At 35.2% G+C, this 27892-nt stretch overlaps 1 protein-coding gene across 7 annotated transcripts in view; it reads right to left on the bottom strand.

The window, feature by feature from the left end:
* Positions 1–1012: 1012 nt before the first annotated feature.
* LOC132950795 (protein grainyhead-like) overlaps positions 1013–27892 on the bottom strand; it is a 107828-nt gene continuing 80948 nt past the window's right edge. For 2 of the 7 annotated variants that reach the window (XM_061022360.1, XM_061022366.1), the window contains 12 exons: positions 26019–27030; positions 25141–25283; positions 24216–24378; positions 18454–18565; positions 12215–12309; positions 11573–11629; positions 10481–10579; positions 6467–6646; positions 6018–6208; positions 5025–5238; positions 3429–3493; positions 1013–2884 (listed from right to left, as the gene is read on the bottom strand). In XM_061022360.1, the coding sequence (XP_060878343.1) occupies positions 2752–2884; positions 3429–3493; positions 5025–5238; positions 6018–6208; positions 6467–6646; positions 10481–10579; positions 11573–11629; positions 12215–12309; positions 18454–18565; positions 24216–24378; positions 25141–25283; positions 26019–27030 (2464 nt within the window). In that variant the 3' untranslated portion in view covers positions 1013–2751. Of the gene's footprint in view, positions 2885–3428; positions 3494–3769; positions 3806–4978; positions 5239–6017; positions 6209–6466; positions 6647–10480; positions 10580–11572; positions 11630–12214; positions 12310–18453; positions 18566–24215; positions 24379–25140; positions 25284–26018; positions 27031–27892 lie in introns of all 7 variants that reach the window. The other 5 variants (XM_061022362.1, XM_061022361.1, XM_061022365.1 and 2 more) reach the window with 5 other exon arrangements.

Here is a 27892-nt window from a genome sequence, read left to right as displayed (position 1 = left end):
AATTTTGACCTCCCAAAAGTACCACCTTGATTCACTTTACCATCGAACAAGATACTGAAGTTGAAAATCGAAGCATTATTTCGACTACTAATCGTGTACACAGACACAAAAACAAAAAAACACACATCATTACAATACCTACATTCATTGTTTCACTCAGAATCTAATATAAGATGCAGGCAGTAAGTAGTATCATTGATTATGATTTATAAAAAATTAAGTAATTATTAAGTATTCATAATCAATGGTAGTACCTACTTCACTAAAAAGTTGTAATTTTAAAAAATGTATTCAAATTATTATTAAACTGTTTTCATTTTAGATAGGCACCTAACCCTAGAAATTCTAAATAATAAAACTTGTCTGGTCAAATCAGATTTAACATCAGTACTATAAATGAAATGAAAACATACGATGACTTAATTATATATTCTATTTGCTGTACCTATTTAAATATATTTAGGGGTTGCTAAAAGTCAAAATGTCTCAACACCGTTTCAAGTCATTTAAAAATACTCTTGCAATTAAATAAATATAGCAGTATTTGTAAAAGAGGCAAACAAAATTTAAAACAAATATTTTATTCATCTCCGTCTAATCTTTTATCATAAAATATTTTTCATCATAAATTCATAATGTCTCTTTACACATTTTGTTGGATATTATTCTATTGGTATAAATCAGCCACAGAAAAAACCATTTCTTATGACTGTCAAGATATCATATTGTAGATAAATTAATTTAGGGGAAAAAATTACCAACAGTAGTTGCAATTTACAGCACTGTACCATTATGAGTGTGGGGATAAATAAATAATTCAAATGAATTATATAAATATATATATTATTTATAAAATACCAAAGAATAATTGGACTTTAAACTAAAATTTTGCAATCAACATACAATGTTTAACATAACGACAAATAATTTTGACATAAATTCAAAACTAAAATTATAATTTCAAAAGTATTGCAAAAATGCCATTTTATTGACCATAAAAGGCGACAAACACTTGAACATACAAATATATTATAATTATATCGTAAATATATATATATAAACATATATTATATATAATATATATATTTCTGACAATCATATGGTTAAGACAATAATAAACATGTTATTCAATTACTATTTAGTATTGGCAGTATTGACAAAAAAAAAAATAAAAATAAAAATAAATAGTATGATTATTACAATAATAAACTGTGTGGGTTTAATAAGTGGCTACATATGTGTCTTTCAAAGTCATATAATCATTTAGTATAAAAAAATAAATAAAAATGGCACTCTGTTTGGGCTACATTTATTAATAATTTTTATTGGATAATGAAAATGTTTGTAGCTTAAAAATTGCACAAAAAAATTGTCATGCGTACTGGGTTTAGCCTTAATTTAATTCAATACTAACTAAATACTTTAATACTTTTAAAAATTAATTTTGATAAAAAAAAAACGTCTTATATTGAACAACCAGCAACATGAGATCAAAGTTACTATAAATGATACTAATTTTGGCAATTTTAGATGTTAAGACCACTTTACATTATTACTTAACAGATCTCAAGATAGATACATTTTGTATTGATTGAAAATAATAAAATTAAACATAAATGGCAAGAAATATATCGTTTTACTAATAAATAGAGCAACAATTCAAAGTCAACTGGAATGTTTTACGTTACATTTTATATTATTTACATTTAACATAATTATTTGATATAAATTTGGGTAAAATTAAAATATAACACGAATTAACTTGAACTTATAATTACAATAGATAAATAAAAAACAAAACATAATACTTTTAAGTACATAAAACTAATTAACTCTACATTAATATATTTTATTTCGTAATAATTAAAAATAAATTTATTTACAAAAAAAAAAAAGATAAGTACAAAAAAACGTTTTGAAAATATAAATTTCGAAGTAACATGGCAAAATATGTTTTGATCTACGTTTACTTATAATAATAATAGTATCCTCGTCCCTCGATTAAAAAAAAAAAAACAAAACAAAAAGATATACCATTGACAACGTTTGATGAGCAAAAATATAAACGATTAAACAATATTGATAAAATGTATTGTCATGATGATTTAAAACTAAATTGTTCCTCAAATAAAAATTGAGCAAAAGAGTTTGTCTTGAATACTTTACAGTCAAAATTTGTAAATCATAATTGATCAAATTGAAATATATAATGCTACAATACAATTCAAAAGTTAAATAAGTTTATAACTGTTCTCTTGTATCACATTCAATTCAATTTTGATGCTTGCAAAATAGTAATCACTACTTAATAAAAAATATATGTATACAAATAAAAGTATTTATCTATGTATTATAATCTTAATTTATTAGACCAATTACATAAATCTCTAAAATACTGTTTCATTAAACAACTTAAAATTAAATTGACTGAGCATAAGGTGTGCACAAATTTTAGAACTATTGTCATATAATAGTGTCATCAATCTAACACTTAAGTACAATAAATATAACGTCATGGATGTTCATATGGAAATTAAATGTAAACATAGTCTATAATATTATAATTATGTACATTATCCTATTAAGATCTAATCACTATTTTAAAACTATATAATATTAACGTATCGACTTGAATAATTTCACATATTTCTTAAACAAAATATGTTGTTGAGTAAAGAAATGAGCATAGCTTGGTAAATGATAGGAATTTTGAAGTTTTTTTTTCATTTTAAAAACAATTTGATTGGACCACTAACGGTCCATAAATTCAATCAGTATAATATCAAGCATGTTCTCATTTTCTTCGGCGTGTCTGACTTCCAATAGAAATGAATCTTCATTACAATAATATTTGAGCATATCATTATCAATTTTGGCCGTAATCCTAAAAAAAAATTTATAATTAAAACAATGAAATATCATCAAGTTTTTAAAACTAATATTATGTTTAAAATTTGTATCAAATATTGGTTAGGTGTTATAATAATAACATATGTGTTTAATTTTGTATTTGAACGCAATTATATGACGAATACTTGTATAATATGAGCATTCACAGAAATGTACCTATTTTATTTAGTTAGCCAATTAACTTGGAGGAATTTTTTAAACATTAGTCTGAACATGGTATTTAAAAAACTGAGTATCTAAAGGTTCACCTATAGGTTCTTCTCAGAGGATGCCCTTCCACATACCATGTTTCAGTATATAATTTTTAAATTTGGTTATTATCACATAATATAGGTAAACAAGAGGTTTATGAACTCGAAAGTAAATTAGTTGCTAAAGCGGTGTTGTTATGAATTGTTAAATTATAAAATGTATTTTCAGGAAAGCAAATTTGTCTGTCAACTGTGACCCAGTATCTTAAAAATTGGAAAAGCATTTAAATAGAACTTATAAAAAAAAAATCAAACGTTTCCACTTACCCTTTTTTGTTTTTTCGATACATGTTACTAATGCTGGAAGCAGAAATTTTGTACTTAGCCTCAATCTGGAAAAATAATGGGAAATAAAAATTAACACGGAGTATGTATATACTCCTAAGTTAAAAAAAAAAAGTAAAAAGTAAAAACGGACAAACATCTCTAGTATTTTTTTTTTTATTGTTCAATTTTAAGTTATTTTTTGATTTGAAAGTTTAAATTTGTAAAGTATATAAAAATAATCGTGATGGTTTTGGACGAAAAAGGATCACTGGAAAATTATGTTAGTAGCCATGCAAAGCGGGTAAGAACATACTTAAGAGATAAAAAGATGTACCACTTACCAGAGAGAAGGTGAAAATATCCGAGAATAAGCCATGCTGCATTAAAAAAAACAAGCAATATGACAATATATCATGAGAATATAAAATTATCATTATGGTTATTTTAATGCTCTAGAAGTAATGGTTATTGTGTTTAGAGTCCGGTGCGAGATTTTGACCAAAACATTTTGCACAAAAATGATCGCAAACAAAATGTGTATTTTTAAGCTCTATAGTTTATAAAAGTGGTGGTTTTAACGAAAACGTTTGACTACTAGGAGCGATAAATAACCCCACCTACAGCTTTAAAAACACACCATGGTTTTGTGAAAAAGTGATTAAAAAATAATAATTAGATTGTTAATATGTTGAATATAGGTGTTTTTGAATACAGTGTTTCGAAAATAATTTAACGAATAATAAAATAAAGCGTGATTAAATTGTCGGTTTGTAAGGAATAAAGTATATAATAATATAATATAAATAGATAAATAGATGATAAATCTAATAAAGCTTCACGAATATAATATAAGAAAAAAAGAAAATAGGATCGTTTTTTAGTGACAAAATATGTGTTTAGCAGTTGCGTGGTGGGAGATGGTGAACTGTGTGTTGAGCGCAATGAATACAGAGAGTCCAGTGCGGCAGTGTTACATGTAAAGAATAATGGAATTGTCTGCTATAATAAATTGTAGAAATAATATCATCATTATCATTATTTTTATCATGTTTATCGGACGGAAATCATAATTGTCGGCGCTCTGCCTCTGGGGTGTTGTATTATACGAGGGGACGCGCGAGTGTTTTGGAAAATAACATTGTGGTGCAGTATTGATTAATGGATATAATATTATACAGTAAAAACCGTGAAATAAGAGGTATAAGAAAGCGAAAATTGTTTTGTTAGACGGCAACGTATCGTGATGAGTTGCGTTGGATGAGAGAACATTGTACCAAAAACAGGTGCAGCGGGAATAACAGCGTACAACGCCATCATCGTTGGAGAGGAATAAGTCGGAAAGGGGTCGGGCGGGCAACGGGAAAACTACGGAAGGAGGCGCGGCGATTGCGATGAGCACAGAATAATATCATCCAAAAGCAGCACGGATATTTTCTCGATTAAAAAATGTAATTAAAATTTAAAACGATTATATAATAATACACGTATATACAGTGTATGTATAAATATATATTAAAAAAAAAAAAAAAAAAATAATAGAGAATTTATACTTGTTTGTCAATAAGTACTTCAATAATAAATGAAGTCTGTGCTTACAGCATTCAATAGTCCCTGGGTCGTCGGCGGTATGACGTGCAGGGGCGTGTACACGTCCTCGGCGTCCTGCCGCACGTACAACATCACTCGCTCGTTGATGGGCGGCACCTGTAGCTTCGTTCGCTTGTTGGGCGGACTCGAGAACACCGTACCGTCCGTGGTCAGTCCACTCTGGTCCAGCACTTCTTTCTTCTCGCTGTTGTAATAAGACACGCTGATGTGTAAAAAACATGTCTCATATATATAAATGAATACGCAACCAAACGTTCGCAGGAGTATAATATATAATATAGTTAAAATAAAAAAATGAAAAAAACAATAAAAACAGCGGCAATATAAAGTACCACTGCAGCAAACGGGGAGGTTTTAATTGATCATATAGATAATATTTTATAAATGTGTATGATAATATCATAAAATAGTACAAAGGTTCGATACTTAATGCGCCATAATAGAAGTTTTAAAATTATTTATTAAATATGCACTAAATCATTTACATCACACCAAATAATAAAAAAATTGGTTTATTCTTTTGATTTTTCTTATAAATTTATTAAAATATCAAAAAATGTATAAAATATATAGATGTTATTAATAGAAAAAAAAATGAAAATAAGCACTACACTTTTTGAAATTTGAAACCCAGACGTAGCGAAACAAATTTGTATCGAAATCATCATGTTTCTATTTATTTTCCGAACAAACACGCAGATGTATAAGTCTCGAGCCCTGACTTAGTGTTTAGCAACGGATGGAACTATTGGTACAATACCAAACGTGCCGATTATATCTTTGATCGTCCCAAAAACCATGTGCCTTGGAGACGAAGTCTCGGTTTATTCAGTTGACCAGCTTCATCCATTTCTATACACTATTTTATATATTATTATACACATACCTTAGGGATTCTAATAATATATTGCTATTTTTATTTTTAATATGTTATACAAATAATTGGGAAGTATTGATCGTAATGTTCGTTGTTAAACTCACTTGTGCGTATCCGGTGGGAAGTGATTGTGGAACTTGAGCGTCTGCGTGGTCGTCGTGCCAGCTGGCTTGTTGGCCACGCCAGAGTGCAACAGGAAAGGCGACGAATGCTTCATCGAACCGGGTTCGCCGTTCGACAGACTGGACGTGTCCGTGTCGTGCCCATAGAATCCCTGGAGTTCCATCGACGTCAGCTGAAACGACCAGAAACGTATCGTTAATATATTATATTTAAAGAATTTTAAGTACCATATTCTATGGTTTTAAAAGGTGTAGGTGTGTAGCACATGCTGTAGTAGCGCTGTTAGTCATCGTAGTACATGGTCGTACGAAATCAGTAGTACCTATGTTAAGTTGATTGTACCGAAATGAACTGTTTCACGGGGTTTAGGCGAAAAATTATTATTTTGAGCTTGTTTTAGACATAATAATAACGTATTTGAAATATTCACCTTGTCAATGTCCTCGGCGGGTGAGAACAGCACCGGCGGTTTGTTGAGGTCACTCATCGAATAGAATTCGGAACGCTCGCACGGTGGATGATAGAGTTCGTCGATCTTCTTGCGACCCGTGGCAGTCATTTTCCGTTTGGCCGCCCTCCGCTCTTCGTCTCTGGTCTTCCTTTCGGCTCCCTAAAAACCAAATGGTAACGGTCGTTAATAAAAGAAAGCACAAAAAAAAAAACGCACATAATAAAATTTTATAACGTGATATACGATTTGTTGGATCGTCCAATTATAATATTAGACAGTAACATTTCGGAATCGCCGAAATTTGTGCCGTCATTAATTTGTCGCGAACCCGGTAATTTCACATAGTATAATATATATTATATTATACATCGTACACGCACGCCATATATGTATATACCTACAATTTTTATTATTATTAATGCGTTATAATGGCATTTATTATTATATATTCTGGGAACCTCGGCGGGTCCAGGCGTTATAAATCCTCAAATAAAAAAAGATTACACGTTCCGAGTACACCGCCGGGTAATTTAAACGATTATATAATAATATATACCTACTATTTTTTTTTCTCTCCACGGTCAGTAAATCATAAACTGTCGGCCGGCCGGTGTACGCCAGTAAATCAATAAAACCGTAATTAAACGAATTTTTTTCACCATTCAATTTATGCGGTTTTTTTTCTTCTAACAAACGGATGTATAGTATAATTTTATTAATCGGGAAAGTTTTTTTTTTTTTTTTTACACATGGAGGTACTGTCGCACAAGGAAAACTCTGATGGCGTAACATGAATATCATAATTTATGATTTGTTTTCTCTACACACACACACACACACACACACACACGTGAAAACTATATGATATAATATAATATGTATGTGGTACATACATGTTATAAGTATCTTTGTACCCGGGCGACTGAAGCAGAGAGAACGTATTGTATATTATTATATACGTACATACGTATAATAGCATTATGTATAGGTACATAAGAAGGCGATTTGAAAATATTATACCCTGTCATGCGTTCAAATTTATTAGTCGCGCAGGTTATACGGCTGTTGCTGCGTACAACACAGTCTCTCAACTGCAGCTCACAATTATAAATTGAACTTTATTTTATTTTTTATTTTTTTCGACATCGATAAATAACATGCTATTTATGTTTTCACTACATTATAATATTATATATGTATAATAGGTATGCCTCTACTATTAGTTACGTCTATGCACGGGAGTATGTAGGTATAATATTTTTCTCGTGTAGTAATTAAAAAAAAAATTATACACGCATACACTCATAATATTTTGTACCAATGCACGTATATGTTATACGACGACCGATAACGGCTTTTTTCGTTCAATATTTGTGTTCTCGCGTATACATCGTGTACCTACGGTCATAATACTATTTACTAATAACTGTATGTTTCTATAGCCCCCCCCCCCCACGACTACCCACACAGAACTCGTCAAAAATCGCCTCCTCAAAATATCATTGCCGCGTCGCGCCGACGGACACTAGCTTAAAAGTAAGGCTAGACGAAACCATTCTCGTGGCTATTGAATGACGACGATGTCCTGACATTTTTATGATATTTTTCCCATTTCGATCTAATTGAAAAAAATATTACGTTCTCGCGCACCGTCACACTTTTACGTAACTATATGGGACGTCCTAATGTATAATATATTGTTGTATATATATATATATAGGATTCATTAAAAGCTATACCTATAACTGCGCAGCCGAGCTGGCTCGCTCATATAAATTGAATATAGAATTCAAGGCTGCTATCGGCTCTTTTGATACTATATTATATTATATTATTAAATCGTTATTAATGGCATTGCCGTGTGGCACCACCACACATCGGCGTGGCGGTGATCGACAAATAATCTTGAAATTCGACCAACGAGAAAAACACACGGACATTTTAATGTCAGGTATTAATGTATTATTGCGCAAGTGTGACGTGTGATCTATACGCGAGCATAATATAGTATTAGTATATTATCATGGAAGATGCAAGATAAATCCGAGACCGAATTCCAATCGGACACGCACTGGACACAAGCAAGCACGCACATCGATGCTGTTTGCCTGTATTTGTATATACATATACATATATATTATATACATAAAAAATCAAACCAAAATTCGTACGACGCCGCTGCCGACACTTTCGACATGCGTCCGCACTCCGCTGTTGGTTTTATGGCTTTACAACTAAATTTTAATGACTTTTATTGGAGCTAATGCTCCCCGGAGAATCCTATTATTTACAACATGCTATCTCGATGAATAATGTGTCCGTAAGAGTTTTATTTATTATTCTATTCTAATGCGTCGGCCGATAAAAAAAAAAAAAACCTATGGCGCGCTTACGAAATGCAGAGAAAATTCATTAGGCAACCGATGAAAAAATAAAACATTATATCTGTAATCTACACGAATATAATATAATACACGGACGTGGAATCGGAAAACACAACATCGGTTTAATAGCCCGTTGTTAATAATCCAAAGATTATTCTCGACGGATCGATGCACAGAATCTCGCGTAATAACTAATAATCTGCGCGCATTCGATCTCACTTACACGCACAGTATAATATATACTTTATTATTTAAGATATAATAAATATTTAATATAGTGATGTTATCATCTGGCTGGTATCGTTCGTACGGCGGAAACGCTGCAGCGGTAGTTCTTTGGTCGATATAATAATAATAGTTCGCGCTGGTACGGGCACGGGCGAGCATTTGCGACAATCGCTCTTAGGTATCTTTTGTATGCACACAATATTATTATAATATTATACTTTGGACACACGCGAGCGCGAACTGTACAATGGGCTGTCCAGGCGATTATTTCTCCTCTCCGGTGACCGCGTTGAACTTCAAAAACAAAAACCACCGTACACACTTGCGCTGTCTCGGGGTACTGTTTCAAATCTGACTTTGAAATCTCTCGAAACACAGTCTTTTATTTCTTAGGTTTTATTATTATTATTTCCCATTATATACGAACGTTAATACCCCGCGGGAATCGAATAAATATATTATATAGCGTTTTAAATACATCCTTTGTCTGTCTGCGGGGGTCACAACTCACGTGGAATCAAGACACGACACGGCTGAGCGGGCGGCGGTGTTATCAGCCAGCTCGGCAGCACTCCTCGTACGAGTTCGAGCAATGTTTGCCTATATAGGAATCCCGACGAGATTGAAAGAACATGGTATGTTTTTTTTTTTTTTTCGGACAAAATATTAGAAAACAAGAACACGTTACACGGAGGTTGTTAATTTCGGTGGTCCGACTGCAGCGTCTCGTATACAATATATTTATACACACACGTAGAGGAGATGCGTGCAGTAAATTAGAAGCCTCTGACCATTTGTACATGTATACGACTAGGAAAAAAAAATTAAGAAATATATTATACGTGTATAAAAAGACACACATATACCTTCCAGCTGCGTCGTCGTCCATGTCTGATCTACCGGTAAGATACCGGCGAAGAGTTTTTGGGGGACGAAAAAATAAATGACCTCTTCAGCGCTGTTTTAATAGACAAGGCGCATAGTTTTCTACGTGTGATATATACACTATATATACGAGTACATTACACACAAACACAAAAACACACACACACAACCTTATTATAATAGACATTATATATAGGTATTTTTATATTATTATACGCGGCTTGTATTTGTAAACATAAACATATACGTGTCGTATAATTGCCATCGTGTTCGACTATAAAGCATGTGGCGGCGTACGTATCCGAGTCGTATATAATATATATATATATTAATAAATTACATTATTCGAAATGGCGGTGCAAAAATTATGCATACCTACATAATTTTTTTTTATCTCTCCCGTTAGATTAACCACCCCACTACAACGACCAGCCCCGTAAATAGAGAATAAACGATTTAAGAAAAAAAATATGATTTAATATCTAATTAATCTTACCTTATCACAGAAAACTTTGATTTGACAATATCCCCTGTGGTACACAGGTCCGTCTCTCGGTTCTTCGTAGGTGTCGATTTGCAGGTGCAGCGGCAAACCCTGAAAACAAATTCGAAATCGTAGGTATAATAATATTATATACATATTATCATACGTATTTTATTGCAGGCCGGTAATAATTTAATTAATTGCGAAAACCCATGTCAATCACCATTGTATACGTGAACATTGCACACGTACCTATACCTATCTACCTACCAGCAATTTATAAGAATATTCCGTTTAATAGTAATGTGTAGTTGTTTTCGCGATACACAGATCGAATACCGTTCCAATTAGCCCAAGGTAGTAGTGACTGTGCAATAATTAAATCGAGATAGACGCAAAAGCAAATCCTGTGAGCAGAGCATTTATGCGAGAGAAAATAATAATTACTATATTCATTTATATTTATTATATTTTATTTATAAAATATATAAACCTATAATAATATGGCGTGTACATATGCACCAAGCAAATTGGTTTCATCGGTTTGTTCTATTTTCCTCTTCTTAATTAACTGAGGTGTAATTGTATAATAATAGTATGTAACTGTTAATTTATTATTCAAGATTACCTGTCGAGTTTTGTATTAACATATGCGAGTTTGTGCTCGTATATAGTAAGTTATATCTACATCACCGCAGCACTGTTCGTACCATAAATATATAATTTGGTATTTTATTTTGTTTAATTATTTAAAACGGTGATCAGTTTAATGAAACGCTAATTATTTTTCTTAAAATCACAGTTGGCCTTGGTTATACGCGATATCCATTCAAGTAGGTACGGATTTAGGAATATAACAATATAAAATATACCTATAGTAATTGCATTTTTTAACCAGTGTATTTCGTTCGGGCCGAGGGGTCCAATGGACCAAGCATAAAAAGAAACCGAGACTCCAATTAAGACGTTCCCCACCGCCCCCGTAGAGAGATGAAAACAGCGTGAGTTCGTTTTTAATAGTTTATTTTTTGTTTAATTTTATTATCGTTTCGAAAAGGGGAACGCTCTCGCGTGCGTTGAGTAATAAAATATACAGAAACTCACCTTTACGCCTTTTTGGCTGCTGAAATCCGTACTAAGACATTGCACGGCGACGTTGATCTGAAATAGAAAGAAAAAAAAATTATATTATTTATATTTAATAAAAAAAAAAAACTTGTGCATATATTATAATTTATAATACACCGTGTGATTATATTTGATTGGACCGGGAAGCCGCGGGTAATCCGGATTATTGTGTGTAAATTTCGATTTCAAAATCGCTCGCCGTGTGGCATCTCCGAATGGGTTTTTTAACCTCGTTTAGCACACACACAAACGGCCCTCGGGCGATTTGTTTTTTTCTCTCTCATAGATATTGAGACTAGCACAAGCCGGGAGTTCAGCAATATATTATATTATATATATAATATAAAATAATCTCTTTTCGTTTCACTTCTCCGCGGCTACTACGTGATGTAGATATTAATTACCATTATTAAAAGATAAATACGCGGCGCGATTTCCTTAGAAGAAAAAAATACCGGTCATTAAATGCGTAGACGGTTAGGAATTCGGACGACAGGTTAAAAAACAGATAAAATTGTTCTCGTTACTCTTTAATTATTGTCTCCTATATATGTACGATATACTTGTGTATGCGTCTCGTACGCGTGAGTGTATCAAAAACAATATCACGAAACTTACCTTTGCCGGACTCTCCAGAGGGTTCCAATAAATGGCGATGGCGTTGTGTGATACTTCTTCGATGCATCCCACCAGGCCGGCACTGTTTTTCGTGTCTGTAAAAATAAATAAAATCATCATTATACTTATTATGCAGTATAGGATAAGTTTTATAATTTTATAGGTATAATATGCAATTTATTTACGAAAAACAAAATAATAAAATTAACAGCAATACATAAACGGACGGATTGTATAAATTTAAACAAGAGCGTGGTGTGGAATTTGATTCAGTATAATAAAATTCACTTTTCGTATTTTTTTTAAACATTTTTTTTTTTCGTTTCTTTTTGGCACCGCGCCAAGTCATTTAATGCAAACTCAGCTCTGGTAAATTACAGTAATCTTCCAAGTTCTAACACACACAAGCCGCACATAGCAAATAATATTGATTATAAATTAATTGTACAGCCAGTGCACATTGACATGAATAATTTTAAAAAAAAATTGTATACCTAGGTAAATATATAAAAATTGATTTAGTATGTGGCGGCGGCGGCGTGAGACAAGTGTAACGGGTACACCTTCTGTATACATAATATTATATTATCTTTACTATACAGCTAAAGCTGTGTGGTGAGATGTTGCACGGAGAACTGGATTGGATATCGCACCGTGGCACGGCACAACATCGTCGGAGGAGGCGGTTTCGATTTTTATGAATGAAGTGGCGCTCGTATAATAATAATAGCAGTACTACAATAGTAACTAGCTATACGTCAAAGATATAATATAACTTGATTTCAATAACAGGTCCCGACGCTACTACCGACTATTTATATGGTATATATTATATAATATATATATTATACGCTACGACGACGAGTAGCATCTACTTACGCGGGTAAATATATATATTATGTGTGTGTGTGTGTGTGTGTAGAGGAAGAGGAACCTGATTGTATATTATATTATATAGCCAGTGGCCTTTGCTCCGTACGCCTGCATTGGTGTACACTGCACCAGTGCACGCGGTTAAAGAACAAATGGGTCAGTGCAGCGTTCGTTATCAGGTTTTTCCGGTCCCGCCGACACGCGTGTAATAATATATATATATACACACACCTGTAGACACCCGCCCACGCTTTGCGTACAGCGACGATGTGCAGTATTTATATGCATCACAAGAACGTCGACTAGAACGCCCCCCCCCCCCCCATCCGCCATCCCAGTACCAATTTTGGTCGAGTGCGTGTGATAATATTATAAGTTATACGCAGGTTAGTAAGTGTATATATATGCGACGAAAATTAACAAACACGCATAACCGACCTGGCGGAGACGTGCCTTTTATATGGGTTTTATATGGGTATTATTATAATATGTCTATGTCTGATCCAAAAGCATTACAAAATATACGCGATTATAATAATACCATGACAATATTGTTTATGGTATACGAATAATATTATTAAACGTGTTGCTCGATCATGTTACGCGGTCGTCGAACGATTTCGGGAAAGAGCGCAAATAAACAGAGAGGGATACACTACGATGTGCATAATAGTAATAAACGGATATAATATTATATTATATTGTACCGTGTACACGACGGCGACGGCAAACAAATGATATTCACTATGTGGACGACGAGATGCGCTCACCCGGGCTGGCCGATATCCAATTATAATACCTAATGAGAAACGACACGTCAGACTTGCCTCCATCGGTGGATTTGCATATTATATATCTGACAGATGTCTCGAAACAGAATCCGGCCGTCTGTACGGCACATATTTGTATATATTATTATTATACCGTACAAGACGTGTATAGTTTTTGTTTCGTGTATTATATGGGTTTTTTCGTGTATTTTTTTTTTTTTGCAAATTCGTCAGATATCGTCTAAAAGCAATGTCGTGTATATTATTTCGTAATGGCATTTTAGAATAATATAGACACACGCGCGCACACTATATGCGAGTGTTCTGAACACACGCGACTTAATTTTTTACTACGATAGACGTATTATATTTGTGAAGGTCGAATTTACATAAATTAGTAAAACCAAAAAAAAAAAACTATACACGTGCAGTGGGTATATAATACACATAAAATGTAAATCTTTTTAAACGCTATAGCCCCCTCGTCTCTTTCTCCTCCGACTGGCAACCATCCGTTCCTCATCGTGCGCGCCCGCATTATTATTAATACTGGATCGAACTAATCCTTATTTGTATACGATTTGGGTCAGTGTACGCGTGTGTCTAAAATGAAAATAAAAAATAATAATAATAATAATTACAGGCTACTAGAGAGAGTCCGATGCTCACGATTTCCTCGAAGCGAAACAGTGGTACCCCCTCCCCCATGTCAAAAAAAATACATTTTCTTACACCCAACGCATTGAAATATTAGTGCAGCCTCCGCACAACCTAAGGGTTATCTTGGTATGGTTTAATATAGACCCGAACCGATCGCGGCTGTATAATAACCAGTTTAAACGCGCTATTACTATAAATAATGGAGTTCTGATGATTATGATTACACGCATACATATTATCTACCCCACCCTTTTTTTTCGGGACCGTGCGAATTTATGCCGGTTAATTACGAGTTACGACGTTACGCGTTTCATTATAAAAATGATATCTTACAGAAATACGTCCTCCCGACCAGAGTTTTTATTGAATATACAAATATATTTAAGAAACAATATATATAGGTACCTCCTACCTATGTATAATATTTATGTATAATTTTAGATATACGATATCAGGATGACGTCCGGCTCATACGCGTGGGGTTGTCGAATATAATGCTACAAAATAATATAATATATATAGGTACATTTTCTGACAAAACGCGGCCGAGGTGAATTTTGAAAATACAATAAACTATAACTAAAAACATGTATGTGTGTAAAAAAAATAATAAATAAATAATAAAAATAAAATAAACGAGAACAACAATCCGAAGAAAAACGCGAAACAATGGGACATTCGTACACGCTCAGGTGATACAGGAGGATGAAAAAATTTACGATCTCGAAAACACAGTAGGCCATTGTTGTTGGGTTTTTGTTTTTCAGTTTCCGTAAGTGTCGTGGACAAAAACTATAAATATCATCCAAAGAGAACAATGTAGATTTTAGTGTGCGCACGCGATTTTTTTTTACTTACGAAAAAAACATCGTGACGAGTTTTCTAAAAAAAAAAAAAAACCAAATTGAAGATAGCAAACCGATAACGTCAATTAGGGAAATGCTTCTTCGTCGGTGTTATTTAATTTATTTTCGTTGGTCGTATTTCACATCGCGGGATACATTTGTATATTTTATATTTTTTTCGTTTATATAAATTATTATATATAAGGTTCACCGATCGATGTTGACCTCAGAACGGAGGTAATATATTTTCGTGTGTTTTTAAGCTCGACTACACGCAGACCCGACTATACGCTGCAGTGTTTGACATCAGAATCCATTAGAATAATAATTATTGGTCGTTGCGGGAACACAGATGGAAAAAATATCACATTAAGATAATAATATATAAATATAGGTATAATATGTACGAGGAAAAAAGTGATGTAATTAAAACACGGCTGACTTGTATATGTAATATATATATATATATATAGGTACAAGAAGATTTAGACTTCAGATTCTATATTATGTATTATATATAACGACGTCCCTCCACTCTTCCATCTTAATTAACTATACATATTTAATTCTGACGGTATTATGGGAGCGACGAGATAATTTTATACGAAAAAGTGTGCATGTTTATTGTAATATATTATATATATATATTATAATAATTGGATAATCTACGCGTCGATAAAAACGACTACAATGGAACCTAGCTGCATAGATATCCCTCGCGAGAGACACGGGCACACGCAGTCGTCGGAATTAATTATTTATCTGATTTTTTTCACATTTTTTTTTTTTTTTTTTTCAAGTAATAACCTATAGTGTATTATATGCGTGTAAAACGACATTCCGATTGCGCGTAATCCACCGACGGATTGCAGTTCACGTACACAACGCGGCGGCGATGTGTGACCATTTTCGGATTCTGTGTGTGACAAATACGGATGGAAACGATTTTTTTTCTCCGGCTGCGCCGACGGAAACGGAATAGGGAAGTCGCATTTTTGTATGCGCAGCTCTACTCCGTCCGCCGTATAAGAGCAGAGGGACATATATACGAGACTCTTTTAAGGGAACGAACAATTAATATAAGGCTTAAAAGGTCAATGCAGTAGTGTTTTTTAAAAATACAAGTTGTACAAATAAAGGGAGTTGAACCACAGACACTATATAAACATATACCTAGTACATATATACCTAGGTACCTATAGTACCTACATAATAATATAATATACACACGTGACACATACCGTTGCATCATTCAAACGACGATTTCAAATAGAAATCTTTTATACATACGCGGTGATATAAACACGTGATATTATAGGAAAATGTAGTATTCATATTATACTATATTTATTAAGTCGAGTTAGTAATATATTATATGCCATTACGGTCCAAAGTGCGAGCCGTGTATCGGATAGGTCGTACTTTATACATTATTAGATTTTACCGAATGTAAATTTTTATGCGGGGTTCGCATTACTCGGTGGACTTATAATGCGTGCGTATATAGAGTCAAAGAAGCTAAAGTGTATATGTGCTGTGGATATTATATTAAATGGCGGTGGTGTGCAATGGGTCGACGGAAACGTAAAAAAAAAAAAACTAAAAAATGCGCAAATACCTATATAGTAGGCACTGTATAGGTATATAAATTTAAAATAATAAACATATAGGTACACACATACGTATAAATAGGTAGTCGATAACTGGTTTGAAATCCTTGGCAATTGCGATATAGACGTATATCATTCGAAATGTCCCATTACATTATATATCGTATATAGGTAAATGCGTATAGCGAGAGACCCTGATCGGGCGAAAAAATAACGTACGCGCGTTAAATGGAATCGTCATTTTATTATTCGTCCGGGCTATAATCGCCGGGCGGCGTCGTTTTATGCATATACGATAAATAACGCATATGATGACGATTTATTTATTATAATATTGTATACGATTCGAAGAGAGAGAAAAACATCTTTGACGTCAAAAACATCGGCGGCAACGCGTACGTATTATAATACCACGCCTCGGCTGCTTAAACGCACTCGGAAAACGCGGAGAGGGAAATATTACACACACACACACACACACACACACACACACACACACACACACACACATACGACTTACACTATACGCCACCGTGTCATACAGGCACTAATCATATGCGCGTACAAGACAGCATCACACACGCACGCACGCGCGAAGTAACGAATCGTGTTCGTCGAAGTATATTATAATCTCAAGTATAGGTGTGTATATAATATATATATATGTGTGTTATACGTATGTGCCCACACGTTATCCTCACCGGCCGTCACTCCCACCGATCTAAGTTTTTCTACACGTACCTCTACTACATGCACACCACGAAATGGCCCGCGCGCGTATCCCGTGGATTAAAAATATATAAAACCGTCTTATATGCCCGCAACGACGCGCGGTATAGATGCTATTATACTCGACAATAATATTATACGCGTACGTTAATAATTATTTTCATATTTATACCGCTATGGCGATAAATAAACGACAATTGTTATTAACTACCTGTGTATACCGAATTGTGTGTATTATGTGTGTGGATAATATAGGTGTGCACATGTAAAATTATATATATATATGTACGTATATATGGTCGAGAAACGACACGTAATGGGAAACGGATACATATAATAATATTATTATGGTCTCGGCGCTGTCCGTCTTTTTTTCGTCTCCATCTCCGTCTCTCTCTCTCTCTCTCTCTCCATCTCGTCCACGAGTGGCTGGAGAAACTTGTCAACCCGACGTCGCACGAATTGTAACACGAGAACGCGGATTGCGGTACACGGTCCGTTGATTTCTCAGCAACGCGCGTCTTTCCATTAAAGTATTAACGTTTACGGCGGCGGTATAGGATTTCAACGTATCAGAGTACTTCGAAAGGGGGATCGAAAAAAAACTTATGAAAAAAAAATTAAGGAACTTGACATTTCTGAAGTTTTTTTTTTATGTTTAACCTAGCATGAGGAGTCGATCTCCCTATATATATTTATATATTCGTCTCGGAAATTAAAAATTACTATATAATGTCTATTATGCGACTTACCGGCGTCGAGTATTCGTTGTTTGACGCTATGCTGTCTGCCGTGCCAAAACTGCCACGCTTTGATTTCGTCATCTGGACTTTTCTCCTCTCTAAACATCAGCATGACCACGCTCTGCAAGTACAAAATAAAAAATTCGTCAGAAAAATGTGACTCATTTTACGCGCGCGGTAACACTCGATCGCTCCAATGAGTCATAATACAATATAGGTACATAATAAAAATATATATGTGACTAATATAATTATAATGTATTATATACGAACTATTATCGTATTTTAGTAACGCATAACATATTATAATGGTTTATCTCCTGGTCTTTTTTTTTTTTTATACATGTATAAATGTTTGAGAGAAAAAAAACCAACAAAATATAAGTAACTCGACTACACATAATATCGGACGTTCGCATGTTTTGATATAATTTACTGTTATTACCTTCGGATTCCCGATGAAATTAAATGACTACATGGCCGGTAGTATTATACCAAGAAAAACACATGCGTGTTCTGTTGGCCACAAGACGCGCTATTAATTTTTAATCTCCGGACCATTTTAGAAGCTGGTAGTTTTTTTTTTCGTATGTATAGTTTCCATGGAAAAGCAATAAAAACGCACGGGCATTATGTGTGTGTATATAAAAAAAAAAATACGTATAAAAAACGAATGAGTAAAATAAAATCGTTCGAATTAATTGAACGGAGCAATCTATGGGTAATAACAATCAGTAATGAGATTCGGTATACGTGTGTTATTTTTACAATCATGGCCTTGAGGAAACGTGGGTTAGGTTCTATAACAACGTCTTGTGCTCTATACATAAGTTATAATTTTTATTTTATTTTATATTTGTGTGTTTCACTCTATAGCGAGAAGTGAGTTGTGAGTGTGCTTTTAGCCCGCTGTGTGCACGCTGCACATACAATTACAACAACAATAATCAACAGTATATATAACATCGTCCACCACCTGCCAAGTATTTATATATACCTACGTCGAAAGAGAGCAGAGAGAGACTTAAAATGTCCGACGAGTACGTGGATTATTATTATTTATTATTATATTTCTCCCCCAATTATAACTTCTTACCCACTCGGTAATATTACATTATCGGATCAAAAATGTCGACCGATCAACTTGACGGCCGACGTAATATATTATGTATAAAAAAAGTCACGTGTATAAACTAAGATTGAAAATTGTCTTGAAAAGAACAAAAGTAATTATCTACTCGGAAAAATAATGTATACAACGATTACGACGCTTATATTATAGGTACACGCATATTCCATAAAAAAAACCCGAGAGGACAAAACCTCAAATTTCACACGATAAAAATGTAATTTTCGTATAATAGCTTCTGTATGTAAGCTTCGGGGCAATAAAAAGGTATATAAGTACGAGGAATATTCAAATTATTATTTCTCATTCGATCGTCTTTACATACAAATACCTATAAGTACGCATGCATGGTATTGCGGCGTATATATAATTTATAGGGTATAACCGTAGTAGAATGGTAAGAAAAAAATATGAAATGTGTTACGAACGACGCCGCCGCCGCCGCTTTGGAATATGCATATATTATGTGCGCGACACCGATCTGACAGATACGAAAAAGAGATAATTTCCATCGGAATCCGCTGCTGCAACGACGATCCAGCGGAAAAATAAAAGATAAATTCGTAAGACAGGTGTCCCGTGAGAACTGTGCAGTGCGCGGTGCGCGCATAATACATTATCCGTTTGTGTGTGAGTGTAGAAGGCATCATGAAATCCAATATAGCCGTGAGTTGACAATTGACCCTAAGAATACGATATGTTCATCCAATGTTATAAACGCATAAAAAAAGTAATAATATATAATATGCGTGTATGTGTGTGTGTGTGTGTTGTAAAGAAGAAAAAAACATTATAAATTCAACGCCGTCGCCTAATCTCACAAAACAAGAATTTCCTTTTAGAGTCGTCTTCATGTGTGTGTATTTGTGTGGATGTGTGTGTGTATAAAGAGCGAAATCGTTGATGTGTGGTTGTGCCTATATTATAAGTGTATGGTAACGGAGTGGAGATTTTAACGCCCGTCAAGTTTCGTTTTCGTTATTGCCTCCTATTTACCCTTTATCTTCCTTCACCGAAGAATATATTTCATTACAGTATATTATATGTAGGTACTGTGTTTTCAATGTGTTTTTTTTATGAGTATTTTTTTCTCAAAATATATTCCTTATTGCTTTTATGTCTGCATAGTGTGTATATACGATGCATATTATGTTGTACTCCGGTGAGAGTGTATATTATAATTTATAATAATAAATAATAATACATTACTCGACCGTGCGGAATCGAATTTTTTAGATAAAGCACAAACTACAAAAAAAAAAAAAGGTACTCGTCGCAGCTGACTATCTACACAGGTGCGAAACTGCTGCACCACCAAGCGCGTAGGAGTCGAAAATTCGTATGCGGTCCACTTAAGTTGCATCGTGTTTCTCAGTTATATATATTATATCACTAAACGCAGTATACACGAGTCGTCTGATTTGCCCGCCCCCGCGGCGTGCAAACCGACAAAAAATAAAAAGTGCACCACAGAGTCACACCCGGTGTTTAATCATCCCCCCCCTTAATCTTCAATCCAGACAGTGGCGGTCTGCAAACCGTTTCCGCCGTATATATATATATACCAGATATACATGTGTATATATCTGAGCGGGGGGCATACCACCATACCACGGTAGTGGAACTTATGAATTATTGAATCGCCGACTGTCGCAGCGGATTTCAGAGTTATTACCAATCTGTCCGAGACTATTATACTCGTATTACCATTTTATACATACACAGCGCATTACATATAGGTACGTATATATGTCCGATATATGGCGGCGGATTGTGCGTTTTTATATTTTATTCCTCGGACAAATACTATAAATCATTGGGCCGTCAGTTGACTTCTGCGGCATACAATCGCCGCTACCTACGGGGAATAGGTATTTATGTATAGGTATAATAAGTAGGTATCTACTTTATCAGTCGGACGTACATACAGCACGCGTACTTGTACAGTGTACACATACAATATACATACACGTGTACGCGCGCGCAGTCGAACTTACCGAATCAGACATTATAATGTAACGCAACACAGACGCTCCCCCCCCCCCCCCAGGTATAGGTATATATAATTATATGGACTTCGACGAGACTATATTTATATGCATACAAGATTAAAAAGCAATCGGACTTATATCGGAAATGGCTACACGTGGATATCAATTACATTAAAATATAGTATTATTATTAAACTATTGCTGATGGTGGAGTGAGGAGAGGATGATTTATGTATATCGCAGTGAACGCGAGCCATTCCCACTATAGGTACTTATACTATATGCCTGGGATACATGTATTGGGTGCATAGAAGAAACGACAATGTTTTTGGATCGAATCGAGCGCATTACAAAAGGAGAGCTTTAGAGGTCACGAAATTAATAAAAAAAAAAAATCCTTCCACGGTAGTCATAAAACACAATATATTATAATTCGGTGGAAAGAAATAAACGATAATTTATTATACTTGATCACGCGGCCAAACCATAATTATTTCCGCGAGTGGGCACAGGCGTTATCGTCATATATATATATATATACCTAATATACGGAGAGCCAGGCTCTTCAGTGATGAATTCACCGTCAAACGATGACCGCAGAGATCGCGTTTTACACTGCAGTATGCAAATGTATACGTCATATACATAATGAAGGGGTCCATTATATATGGTATATATTGTAAGTGTGTGTGTGTGTGTGCAAATGCGTAAACACGTCGCAACCAACGGAATTAATATACAATATTATAATATATTATATATTTTTTCGAACACAAGCACACACACGCGCACACGCACACACCGATTGTAACGAGTGCGATTACGTCTTAAGTATAGGCTATGCCGCTATTAAGTCGTAATTTTAAATGGAAATGCGGCAAGAGGAGGTTGGCGGGGGTAGGGCAGTAGAAGTCAGCACACGGCCGGCCGTCGAGACGTCAGAAGTGTGCAGCGAGTGGAGTAAAAAAAAAACCAAGACTGAATGCTCTTATATAGATGAAAATCTCGACTATAGATATATATTATATTATATAGGAGACAAGAGCGTAGGTAGGCCAGTGCATTTGGTCGGCAGGCGATCATTACAAGAAGACGGTCCAATTACTTTCTTTCGAACGGAAAAAAATATATATAGTCGTCTATTTATGTATATGGAATATGTATATAATATAATAACACGTTAAGTGCCCAAAACCATGCTCTCCAGATACTGGTCATCGACCCGCCGCTGCACCGTCGTGTGTGTGTTGTACCTACCTCGTCTTCCTCAGTTCCTCCTGTATGTATACCAATCACAACAACACAATCTACCCTGCAACCATTTAGCTCATATATATATAGATATATATACACAACATACTCACACACACACACACACGTCTAATAATCACCTTGGGCGAGATTTTACCCATTGACCGTTGCCGGAAGATAAATATATTATTATATATTATCTTTAGTGCCTCGACATATTATATGAATATAAATATGGACCGCCGATTGGCGCTATTATTATTATGATTATCCACACACGGTCTACGCTCATATATATATATATATATATATAATATAGTGGTGCTGCAGCGTGCGTGTTAGGACTCAGGAGCGGTTAAACACATATGATAATATTATGTGTGTAACGTCTGTATAGGATGATAATAACAAAAAATGCGTCTTGTAGACGGACAGTTTTTTCCAACAATTTTGCTCCATCACACGGAAAACACAAACGCGACCGCCGCTGGTGACCTCTGTTCTCGCACCCGAAACAAAATACAAACTTTACCACCTCAGAGAAAACAACCGACAACACCACCCCCTTCCCACTACCCTAGACACCATTATACCTAAGTTATTATCACCATAATTTTTATACCTATGCGCATGTGAACTTTTACACACATGCAGTTTATATATGCCTATAAATTATACACATATTATAATATATATTATATGCAACAGCAGTGGAATTATATTATATAGATAATAAATAGGTTTTTTTGCTTTCGCTCTCTTCGGCGATCGACGACTGCAGGCTCCCCTATGTACGCTTGTTGGCACATATTTTGTATGAAATTACAACAAAAATGTATACTTATGCGACATATATTATATCGGGCTCAGATATCAACGCAAACGGCCTTAGCTCGATAATATTATATACGCTCAGCGAAACTTTCACGTCTACGCCGATTAGCGCCGAGATAGTTCCGATAAATGGACAGGATAAATATACTTTTTTTTTAAATACGTACCTAGGTATATGATGTATAATATATCAGCGCTTAATTTACGGTCGTTTTTATGTTATTTCGATAAAATCCATTGCAACACGACATGTTTATAAATATATTATATATATGTAAATGAAACACGTGTGGTGGCAATAGCGATATAACATAATTCAATGTACTGTAAGCAATTATAATACTGTCAACTATCGAGCCAATATCTTTGTCGAATATCTATGCAAAAAATATCTTTATACAACTAGTCGAGAGGCCTGAAATACTATATTATAAGTGAAATCAAAAGTATCACATACGAAACTTTAAGAGTTTTATTTCCTATGTAAGATATTATAACCCAATCCGTGTCTCGGTATAATCACCCCTAACAACATATATATATAATTAATTGCCAAAGCGCCTTACCTTGACTGTTTGACTGGTCAGCGGTTTATCTGGGTCTGGTATGTACTCCATGGTAATGCCATAAAACTGGCCTTTGTTGATGTACGTCACCCGGTCGTCTTCACGCCTCTGGTTGGTAGAGATCGGGGATTCCAAATAATAGCGGAACCCATAGTTGGAGAATCTAAACATAAATACGGCGATTATTTTATACATTTCAACATTGGTATATTTTATTTACAATAATATTATAATATTTTTCATATCGTTATTTTTGTACAGTATAAATTATACTATACACACGCATACACCTACGGCGGCTAAAATTGTTCAATGTGGTTCGCTTCTTATGGAAAAAAATTTAACATATCTAGGGCGTTCCTTATTATTATTTTGATAATGACATTAACAAACAGACTTATATAGTGCCCAAGAGCGGCTGTTTACAATAAAATATGTCTCTCAGCCACGCCTAAATATTTTCGGTTGAAAAAAAAAAGAAACACACTAAATTCCCAACAACGGTGGACACTGGACACATCCGGAGGCGTTTGATTAAAATTAGCGTGCAAAGTGGGTCGTCGAATATCTGGCACACGCGGACCGGGGGGCAGACTAAAAGCGTATAAATAAATCTAAAACAGAAAAAAAATCTACTGGACGGGAAACTGGTTTGAAAATTTTAACGATGTAGACGAAAATGTCGAAGTCTGAATTTATTACCGTATATGTATATATTTTCGTATACATACGTTGACAAACGCTCTCTCGGAATCACCACGGAAAGTATGTTAAATTATAATTAAAAAAAAAAAAAAAAACCCCACCAGAAAACAAGTTGCGAAAGTATCTCTACTCCATCGGTCATAACTATTTATTTATTTTTTTGTTTTTTGTCAACTGGCTTTCGAATATTGTTTCCCTTAAAAAAAAAATGTATTCTTACACTTTTGGTATTTGTATTTTGTCCGCATCGTTTTGCCTGCCAAAGTCGTGCCACGGTCTCGACCGTCCTCCGGTGGGCGTCCGCTGTGCTTGGTGTTCGCCCAACATGCTAGGTGTTTGGCACATCTCGTTGTAATCGAAAGACTATATAGGCACAAGACAAATTAAAATAATTATTAGGTATTTTATCGTTAAAAATATAATTTTGAGACTTTGGAATACGGCTGGGGTGGACATATTATTATACAATATCCAACACTCCTGGATACCTTCGTTACCTACCAACTAAAACTAACTATACTAATATTAAATTTTAAATAATACTTTTACGCCAATGTTTGAATACTGCATAATATTTGAGTATAATTGACAGTACTCAAATATTATGCAATTGCCACTGCCCAGCCAATTAAGACCGAATGGTTAAAAGCATATGTATATAGAAATAGCCAATAGGTATTTTTTTACTCAATATAATTGTTTTCCTTTATTAAATATACACAATTTGTAGATGTATCTTCTCAGGTAGAACAAAAGAAAGTGCTAATGAAATTATTGTAAAAGAATAACGCTTGCCGATAGAAGAATAAAACTTGAAAATGTTTAAACTCGAATCTTTATGTGTTATACTTATGGTATAAGAAGACTGCTCAAAATATAAAAAAGATAATAATATGTTATTATGTTGTTGTTGTTGTTAACCCGTCCAAGTTAACGATAGCAAAACTAAAAATGTTCAAAGTAAACAGTTAATGTTTTTACCGACAATCGAGATGGTTGTTATTAAATAGAAAATTATTTTTGAAAGAAGGATTGCTTTTGATAAGAATTATTTCAATATAATTAAGACTGTCACAAGTATTATATATAATATCATACCTGTTGGATGGCGTTTTGGTCACGTGGTGTGATGGCGTCCGCGCCGATGCCACTGTCGGGCGACGGCAGGTCGACGGTGAGCCCGGCTGCTGCGATAACGCCCTTGTTGTGGTACGAGCTTTGTCGGACGTACCGTTCAACAAACGACGCGGTGGCCGCGGCGTTGGACACGGCGCCAGGGTCGGAGGCATCGCCGCCGTAGGAGGACGCGGTCTGCCGGCCACCGCCGCCAGCGCCGATCTGCGAGCCGTACGGGCCCGGTTCGGGGCCTCCACCGGCGCCGCCAAAGTACTCGCGGTAAGTGTATGGGTCGGCGAACGGGGTCCGGCCACCGGACGTGGTGATGTAGCCACCTGGGTTGCCGGCACCACCGCCGCCAGACAGCACAGACGACGTGGTGTACTGCTGGTGTTCGTACGAGTTGGGGGACGGCGTACCACTGTCGGCGTGCTGTCCGGTCATGGTGGTGAATATGTGCGTGCCGTACATGGGCTTCAGGCCATCCGGCGTGGCTATTAACTCTATGGCCGGCGGCGGCGGGTTCATCTCAGTGATGAGGGATGACGTGGACGACGGCGTGCCGTTTATCGACCGACTGTTGTGCTGCGGCGAATGGTGTCCACCGCCGTACTCTTCTTTCACGCCGCCCACCGCGTTGTTATTGTTCGCTTGCTGATTGTTATTGTTGTTTACGACGTCCACGACCAGTTGCTGTTGCTGTTGGTCCTGCTGATTGCCGTTGTTACCGGGCGCGACCAACACCACTTTTGGACGTCCTCCGATCGTTTTCAGACCGTCTGCATTGTTGTTACCCTTGTTTGGTGGCCCGCCACCGCGGTGATGGCTCAGGTCCTCGGGCTCCCGCTTAAGCGGTTGCTGGTGCAAGAAGAGTCCCTGCAAATCGCCCAGGTGTCCGGCGCCGATTTCTAGTCCTCCTGGACCCGTGCCGATAAGTCCGTTGGACGGTTTCAACTGCGATGGTAACAGCGAACCATTCGGTGAAGATGTCGTTCTGCGAAGAGACAAAAAAAAAATTATTAAAAATACGTCATATAACAATATATTATTATTACAGTTCAATAAAATACGGTTTTTATTTTCAAATTTATTTCGTTAGGTAAATCGCCGATTGCGTAAAGCCATTAAACCAAAAGAAGGAAAAAAACATGCAGCTCGTAAAACTATGATCTCGTCTCGTTGTTCAGTCGTTGTATTATGCAAATTTAATCGACGCATGGAACATAAATAACCAAAAAAAAAATAAAATAAAAATAACGTCTGGGTCGCTAATTATGACGAGAAATAAAATTAAATAAAATCATCGGCCACTATAAATATCATAAAGTATATTATTATATTATACGAAGACGTGACATGGCGGTTATTCGTATTAACGCAAATTATTATACCGTCGCTCAGAGTTAATAAATAATAATATATGCACGCGATCGATAAAAAAAATATACGAACATTATAATAAAACGATAAATCGTCCTAGTGGACGTTGTGTTGCGTCCCGTCGGATTCCGGGCACTCGTATAAGTACCAGGTCAAAAACATGTTTTTTTTTTTTAATTCCGACGTCACTAGAAATTAGAAAGCCCGTACGACCACACTCCACAATACAACAATATTGTATACGCGTACGGGGAGACCCGGAACCGTAAAACTCTCGCAAAATGTACTATATCATAATGTTTTGTTATACAATCGCGACGCTACACAATACCGGTATATTTTTTGATCACGTCGAATCACATCGAATTTTACGATTTTACGGTTTGAACATTGAAATACGCACGGCCACGGATGATAACATAATATTATTATTATTATTTGTAAACGAGCTTGAGGAGAGGGCGAACGAGCGGGAA

The sequence above is a fragment of the Metopolophium dirhodum genome, chromosome 8, assembly GCF_019925205.1.
Source record: "Metopolophium dirhodum isolate CAU chromosome 8, ASM1992520v1, whole genome shotgun sequence".
NCBI classification, from domain to species: domain Eukaryota; kingdom Metazoa; phylum Arthropoda; class Insecta; order Hemiptera; family Aphididae; genus Metopolophium; species Metopolophium dirhodum.
Note: the sequence above shows the minus strand (reverse complement) of the source record. Positions and strands in the feature narration are given on the sequence as shown.